This window comes from Alosa pseudoharengus, unplaced genomic scaffold, assembly GCF_046254945.1.
Source record: "Alosa pseudoharengus isolate Yale_2024_CS ecotype anadromous, Long Island Sound unplaced genomic scaffold, YU_APseudo_1.1 YU_APseudo_1.1_scf_15, whole genome shotgun sequence".
Lineage (NCBI taxonomy): Eukaryota > Metazoa > Chordata > Actinopteri > Clupeiformes > Clupeidae > Alosa > Alosa pseudoharengus.
In genome coordinates this window covers 26,270,940-26,279,182 of record NW_027468620.1, presented here as the reverse complement: position 1 = coordinate 26,279,182, position 8,243 = coordinate 26,270,940, and the positions used below count along the sequence as shown (strand labels likewise).

Sequence of the window (8,243 nt, the reverse complement as noted above, 5' to 3'; positions counted from 1 at the left end):
CATAATGCAAGTACAATGATAGTACCTGATAGTACATGTTGTTACACAGGTTGTACCACTGTACCTAATTAGGTAGGTACACTGTAACAGCGACACATTAAAATAAAGTGTTACCCCAAACATGACACGATTTAGAGGTATAAGCTATTATGCCGCAAAAAGGAACCTAAATTGACCTTAAAGGTCACTTTGCAAAAGGTATTTTGTTCTCTGGAGGGACCTAAACTATTTTTTTCTACTTTTTTATGGTCTAAGCTGATTTCTGTATGAAAAGAGCTTTAATTTGATACCATACATGATCGGTTTATATGTTAATGTCTATTTAGATGATTTTATATGATTAAAAAAGGGGTGTGGCAGCTGATGCCATTTTAAAGAAAATGCTCAAGGGTGCCGGAGTGGCACCCATCAGATTCTGAAAGGACACCCCCTTACCTATCAATTTATGCAAAAAAATTGCATTAGTACCTTATGTCACACTTAAGCCCAAATTCCACAAAGTTCTACCTGACTACAGTCAGGCTTTTAGGATTTAGGTTGATTAATGTCCTCGGTGCTCAGCGCCACTGATGTCACAGCGTTTGTCTGAGCAAACTTGATGTCCCAGCCAGAGCCATCCCTGGGCTGTTGAGGGAGGCCTGGCGGTCGGGATCTGTGCCAGGTGGAGCCGCACGAGCAGGGAGCGCGGCGGCTTAAGGTGGTGGCTGGGCTGGGGTGGGGAGAGGTGGGCTGAGGGGAGAATGGGATGGAGAAAGCAGGGTGCCATCTGGTCTGGGATTGGGAGGGAGGACGTCCCAGAACTCCCCCTCCACCACCCCCGTTCACAAACTATTAGCCAGGACGAGTGGCCATTTCACGCCTCTGTTACCCCATTGCCATGGTGAGAGGAACAGACATCCGTGGCACTGTCCCTCGTTTTAGTGAACACTTTGCCAGTGATTGTGTTAAAAAAAGAAATGAGGAGTAATGTGATGCATGTCTGGAGCAATGATGTCAGACAATATCTTCCCATTGTCCCTCAATTGGAGCACATATGCTCCGTGTCATAAAACAATGAACAAATAACAATGAACAAAACAAATTCACATCTTTTCCTGCTGGTGAAAACTATCCCGCATTGTTTTGGCTGCTCTTTAAATCCTTTGCTCTGTCATTCTCTGCTAAAGGATGATTTGGTGTAAATTCCTCACTCTCGTCCTAACCAAATCTCTATCACTAAGGAGGTAAGCAGCAACAGTTGTGCCTTTCCCAGAGTAAGAGAAAGAGAGAGAGAGAGAAAGATAAATAGATAGAGAGGGAGAGGGAGAGAGAGAGAGTCCATCTGGTGAACTGGCAGCACTTCACCCCTTCCCACCACATACATGCACATACGCGCACACACGCACACACACACACACACACACACACACACACACACACAGGCGTGCACACACACACACACACAAAGCAGTGTGTGGCAAAAGCAGCATCTGGGCCCTTAGTGGTTTGTCTGGTGGCCGGCCACTCAGATGAGGCTTGTCAAGCATAGGCAGACCCTGAAGGGAAGTCTGTGCCAAGCTGGCATGCACACAGGGCCTTGTAGGACCCTGGCCATCCAGAGTAGCCGCCTGGTGTGTCGGCCAGCTGAGACTGAGCCAGAGTGAAGAACTCAGGACAGAGGACTACGCTCTTGAACACCCACTACATGGGCAACGGTGTGCGGTATGGAGCACTAGACGGCAGGGTAAGTTTGCATACACAGACAAGCACTGGATATGAGTGAGACCTATCCCCAGCTGCAGTTAATCAAGTGCACACAGACATGCCACAAGCTGGCAAGCTAGATTTAATATAAGAAGAGAATGACAGACACACACACACACACGCACACACACGTACATACACACACACATACACACACACACACACACATACCGGTACCTTATACACAAACTCTTGCAAGACAGAAAATCAGCCATAGTAACTCATACATAAGCACATGGTGCACATAAGCATATAGGACTGCCGCCAAACACAGGCACAGCAGACACACAAGTCAGCACAGACAAACCTCTGCCAAGCCAAAGTAGGACTTGCTTCCAAAGAGGGAATGGTGTATGTGTGTGTGTGTATATGTGTATGTGTGAGGAGGAGGGGGTCTTCCAAAAATCCCCCTAAATCTTGGGCGAGCGCCTACAGACTGTTCCGGAAGTGGATTTCCTCACTCATTGCTGACGAGCTGTGGCGTGGTCTGGTTGTGCCGCAACCCCGCTTTGTTGCTGTCATCGATAGCCACTCAGTGCCAGCGGGGGCTTTCAGAGGCCGGAGTCCAGTGGGCCCTGCCTCAGAGGGCCAGTCCTGGCTGAGGGGCACAGTGGTGTTCTGGTGATAAGACCGCAGGCTGTTTGTCCAGGGAAGTGAGGCCTACAGTGATGAGGACATCAGGGTGGGTGGGTGTTTTTATTCTAAAGGGATGTGTGTTTTTTTGGTGTGTTTGTGTGTATGTGTGTGTGTGTGTATGTGTGTTGAGGAGGGGGGGGGGCATTTGTGTCTATGTGTGTGTGTGATTGGGAGAGATGGACTGTGTCCATTTGTGTCTGTGTGAGTATCGGGTGTGTGATTGTGCATGTGTGCCTGAGTATACAGTATGTTGTGAGGACATACAATGTGTGTATGCTCGCTCATATGTGTAGTGTGTGTGTGAGTCAGTGTGTAGGCGTGGATCAGTGGCTGGCAGGGCATATGAGGGTTTGGGGGAGGCTTATAAAAACATTGGTCTCCAGCTAGCGTTTATGAGTGTGGACGTGTGTCCACATCTGAGGGTGATAAGGAGGGTGACGTCAGTGTTCCTGCTGCCCCTTTCTCTGCCACAGCTCTGGGCGGGTGAGTGTGCCGTGCTGGATGGTGGGCAAACTCACAAAGAATCCGATCTCGTGTCCGGCGTGCAGGCCGGCATTCCCCATAGTCACAAACGGCAGCTGTTCACTCACAATCCCTTGCAGGGCTCGGTGGATTGGACCACACCCGCACAGCTGTGCCTGTCGTGGGTTCAACCGTAACAGACGGAAGGGAAGAATTGGATTTGGTACCCATGTCCCCCCCCACCACCAACCAGCCCGAAAAAGCAGATAATCGTGCAAAATAAATTATTCAATGACTGTCAGTGTATCCCTGTAGAGGAGAAACCGCATCTGTCATCTTGTCACAACATATCCACCAGTGTGCATTTGTTCGGTATAATTCTGCGTTGTCAGCGGGAGTTCGGCGTGTAAGCAGTGCAACAACCAGTTCATTTGGAAGGCTTCATTGGATATCTCTGAGGTCATCTAGCTCTACCTGAATCCAATTTACCACACACGAAAGATTCAGAAATCTGCTTGTTTTTTCATAACAATATTAACTGCTACATCCAATGGTTGGTGGTTAGGCCTCTTCATCTGGTAACAGGAGTCTGAATAGCTGGGCAAAGACTCAGACTAACGCTAGCAGGTGGTTGATTGTGATTGGGCAGCTTGGCTTGATGATGTCACGGATGACTCATGGTAAAACCTCTGCACAAAACACTTGAAAAAAACTTTGAGAAAAAAAGACACTGTGAATCACCCAGATTTCTCATACAAAATCATCACAGGGAGTGTTTAGTGATCCTATGTGCTTAAACATGTGTTTTCTGGTGGGAATTTTAACCACTTTTTGTGTGTCAGAACTTCATCTGCTCTCCTCAAAGCATGACTCCTTGCAGCTTAGTCAGCTTTAGACATACAGTACACACAAACACACAACTCCATTAAAAAGAAACCCCCAACCCGACCAGTAAACTTAACCCGCTCCTGGTTAGCCCAGCTTGCAAGCACATGTGCCAACTGGTAACATTTCCCTTGATCCTTGGCCTTTCCCATCGTTCTCTGAGCTGGAGCATTATGGGAATGTGGTGGCTTATCCAGGCCTCCCTCAGGCCATTTTTCTCCCCTTCATTTCTTTATGTCTCACTTCATGTTCCCATCTGAAAGAATTCCACAGCATTTTCCCAGCACACCACTTCAATCCGCTAGCCTCCTCTGATGTTGTCATAGGAATCTCGAAACGGAGACGGATTTATGGCATGCGTCTGCCAACGAGAGGCTGTTTTGTCTTTCTGCGCAGTGATCTATGGATGGTGTAAGAGACGCGTATTTTCAGTACTTCCTACTGTACTCTGACCAAAGGCAGACTGCCACAAGCATAGCCTGGTTTGGCCAAACTGGAATGGTGAAGGGTGAAGCTAGGAAGCAGCTCTCTCGGAGAATGTTCTCCCGACTGAAATATGTTGATCTAAACGATAATTTTATAATGGTGGTTGGTTACAAAGAAAGTGAGAGTTTTATGAACCATGCTGTGTCTGCATTTGAAGTGCGTTCTTGCCTGTGTTCCATTCCAATTTTGAGCTGCACAGATTTGAGTATGCTTCAGTTGGACATTATTGTGCTGCTAATAATCAGGCTTTTTCTCGACCACATTGTTCTACACTTCAATGGAGAGTTCTTGAACAATACAGAAACAAAATGCAAAATTTGAGAGACTCTTGATTTGATTTGTGTATACACCATACGTAGATGACAACTACGGAGGCACCATGCGTCTCTCCTCAGAGTTTGCACCAATCCAACCAAACACATTTTCCTTCCCTCCTTCAAGGGTCTCTCATAGGCACTACATTGAATAGGCTGCATCCATGGCAACAACACCCATGGCAACCACATTTCCATTGCGCCCACCGAATTGAGTAAATGGCTGTAACATTGCAAAGCCAGTCAATGACTCAGGCGGGATGGACCAATGAACTAGTCACAGCAGGGACCCAATCACAACCCTTTGAATTCAGATATCTATCTTCAATTAACTGTACCCTGACATAGAGAGAGAAAAAAACATTTCTTATTCAGCAAGTATTTTACATACTACATTTATTTAAAAAAGCAACCAACGTCCCATCTCAAATGAAACAATTTTACAGAGAAAGACATTTGTAAAAGCATACAAACAACAGACTGTATTCTAGCAGCGTCCAAATGTTGGAATGGAAAAAAGAACAACTCCTTTTATATAGATCTATGTTTTAATGTAGCTCTGGCACGCTATGCACAATACAGCCTAGACAAAGCTACTCCTTTTAGTGCAGAAAATCAAAAACAAAAATTTTTTTTTAATAAAATAAACAATTTGAGGTTAAATAAGCTTAAATAATGGTGTTAAATACAAGACACTTCATCAAAGTTTCTGTACAACAGATCGACACATTTTGGCATTGTGAGTGGTGGTTCGCTGTGAAAATGACTGCATAAGACCGGTTCCTGCAGAGATGGACAACACACACTCACACAGACTCACACACGCATACACTCACACACATTGAGTTCAGCGAGCCACGGACAAGGCAAGTGTTGAAAAAAACAACAACAACAGTAAAACAAAACAAATAACCAAAAAAACTAAAACAAAATAAAAGCATGAGAAAACAATCCATACACTGTTTATTCTTTTTTAGGCACAGTCTCCTCTTGGTAAAATAAATACAAGCGAAACTTGACAGGTTCACATTTGTTTTATGCTAACCTTTAGGCTATACAGTTCTGCTACTACCACGTTTTATTGCTAGGACATGGCGACAGTGGATAGAAACTATCTGACAAAAAAACCAACACAGATATAATTCATATATATTTAAAATATATATATGAAACACCGGCTATGGAGAGAGCACCTTTTTACTCTTTAAACATTAATGTTAACTGCCAATGATTCTATTGTACAATGTTTGGTTGGGGTGAAGAGGACACCTCAAAAAAAAAAAAAAAAAAAAAACTTTGAAGAGGATAACATTGGGAACTGGGATTGAGATGTCCGGCAAAGGTAGGTCTTGGATTACATTCATTTTTTTTTCAATTCTTTTCCCAATGTGCTTTGAAGATTTCTTCTGTACGATCATTCTTTTCACAGCCAGCAGAAACTAAGTACCACTTCATTGTGTCCAGTACATTCCATCTGCTTGCTTATCCATCCTTCTCTGTGCTCTGAAATCATGAGTGTGTGTGTGTGTGTGTCTGGGTGTGTATTTATCTATGTGTATGTATGTATGTATGTATGTATGTGTGAATATATGTATGTATGTGTGAATGTATGTATGTGTGTGTGCACACGTGCCCATAGGAAACATGGCTCCCTCATACACCAGCTTCACAATGCTGGTAGAGGAAGGGGAACCGCCTCATACATTCCATGGCTGGAGGGGCAATTCAAGCAATGGGGTTTTCCTCAATGATTTGTCCCATGAGGGGCATACACAACACACACACACACACACAGACACACACGCACACACACACGCACACACACACACACACACACACACACACAGACACAGACACAGACACACACACACACACACACAGACACAGACACACATACACACAACTTGTGAGCACACAAAGGCACACACACACACACACACACACACACACACACACACACACAGGCAGTTTTCCCTCAGCACGTCTCAAGATCTCTCTGAGCAGACAGTTCTTCTGGTATAATGATGGTGGTGTGTGTGTGTGTGTGTGTGTTTGGGGGAGAGGGGTAGCTGAGTGCCTGTGAGGCCCTGACTTGGCCTTGAGGCCTTTTTCTTTCTCTATAAAAGTGATGCCTACTTTCAAGGGTTCATTCAGCGGTTCTCCCTAAAGGTTCCTCTTCCCTGTCCTAGGGGATGAATAGAGGTGTGTGTGTCTGTATGTGTGTGTGTGTGTGTGTGTGTGTGTGTGTGTGTGTGGGGGGGGGGTTGTGGCTCAGGGCTTCTTGTCAATGGTGTTGAAGAACCACTCGGTGAACTTCCGCAGCTGGGCGGCAGCTGTCTGGCTCTCCTCCTGCAGCCGCATGTTGTCCTGCCTCAGGTGCTGCACCTCCTCCTGCAGGATGGCTTTGTCCTCCTTCTCCTGAGGAGACACACATAGAGCCACGGGAACACATCAGAGCGCGCACACACACACAGACACACACAGCTAATACGCAGAAAAATATATATACATAGATAGATGGATAGATGGATGCATACAGTAGATAGATAGATAGATAGATAGATAGATAGATAGATAGATAGATAGATAGATATCCCTGCATTTTATTTTTGATCTTAATATGAGCTTTAGGATAGACGGATGCACAAAAGAGTGCTTCAGTCTGACCCTACTGAATTGTGGGACCCTGTATCGGTGGTTTGATGGTACCTCTACATACAGTACTTGAAGACCCAATAGGCCAAAATCTAGGTAAGGGATAATGTATAGAACGCCGGTTCTGGAAATAAGTCCCTATAGGGCGAACAGTCCTGTTTCGTCCTGAAGGGACTTATTTTCAGATAATGACCGGCGTTCTATACATTATCCCGCTTATTATACGACTACTTGCCAAAAAAAAAAAAAAAAAAATGATATGTACATTTGTACAAATGTAACAATACATTTATTGTTACCGTTTCGTCGTGGCTTTTGCTGAGAAACATAGTTCGCAACACACGCTGAACTTGAATCAAACATTCTTTAGAACACAGCTGATCAACCGTCTGCTTTCACTGTCGAATGAAGTTGCCATTGACAGCGGTTAAATCCGTTGCCATTGACAGCGGTCATTATTTCAGAGGTCCTTAGAAGAAAATAAGGACCCGTAGAACTTTGGGAAAGTCAATAGAGCTTTCTACTTGCATTGTGAAGAGCCGTATAATAAATTTTGATTAGAAATGGGTAACATGTATATTTCCATATAACAGGCTATTTGAAAGACAGATAGAGTGTATGTTTGGCAATCAAAATACCAAGAATGCATAATGATGTAGTTATCAATAACTTGAAAAGCGAAAAGGAAATTCTTAATAAATATATTGGACAGGATAAATATATTGACATAAATATCCTTTAAAAAAGTCTTACCAATATATTTGAAGAACATGAACATGAATATGAAGATACATTACATGAGTATACAGTATTATCATATGCAAAATCATTAAGTGACAGGTGTAAGGATTTGCTTTTTTCCTGTTCATTATTTGCCTTTTTGTTTGTACTCAAGCCAAGCATCGAATAATGGAGATAAAATGGGAAGCTGAAAATCTAACATGTACAATATGGTGTAAGTGCGTCATACTGGGCCGGCCATTATGGTGAGTAAGCCTCTGAGCATTGTTACAGCCATGCCTTCCTGTTTGTACCCTTTCCTCAAAACGGCGGTGTGCCATT

The 8,243-nt window shown here is 44.2% G+C and overlaps 1 protein-coding gene across 3 annotated transcripts in view; it reads right to left on the bottom strand.

Annotated features, from left to right (window-relative positions):
* Positions 1-4,905: 4,905 nt before the first annotated feature.
* LOC143124479 (signal-induced proliferation-associated 1-like protein 2) overlaps positions 4,906-8,243 on the bottom strand; it is a 110,777-nt gene continuing 107,439 nt past the window's right edge. For all 3 annotated transcript variants that reach the window (XM_076286054.1, XM_076286056.1, XM_076286055.1), the window contains one exon: positions 4,906-6,944. In XM_076286054.1, the coding sequence (XP_076142169.1) occupies positions 6,798-6,944 (147 nt within the window). In that variant the 3' untranslated portion in view covers positions 4,906-6,797. The remainder of the gene's footprint in view (positions 6,945-8,243) is intronic.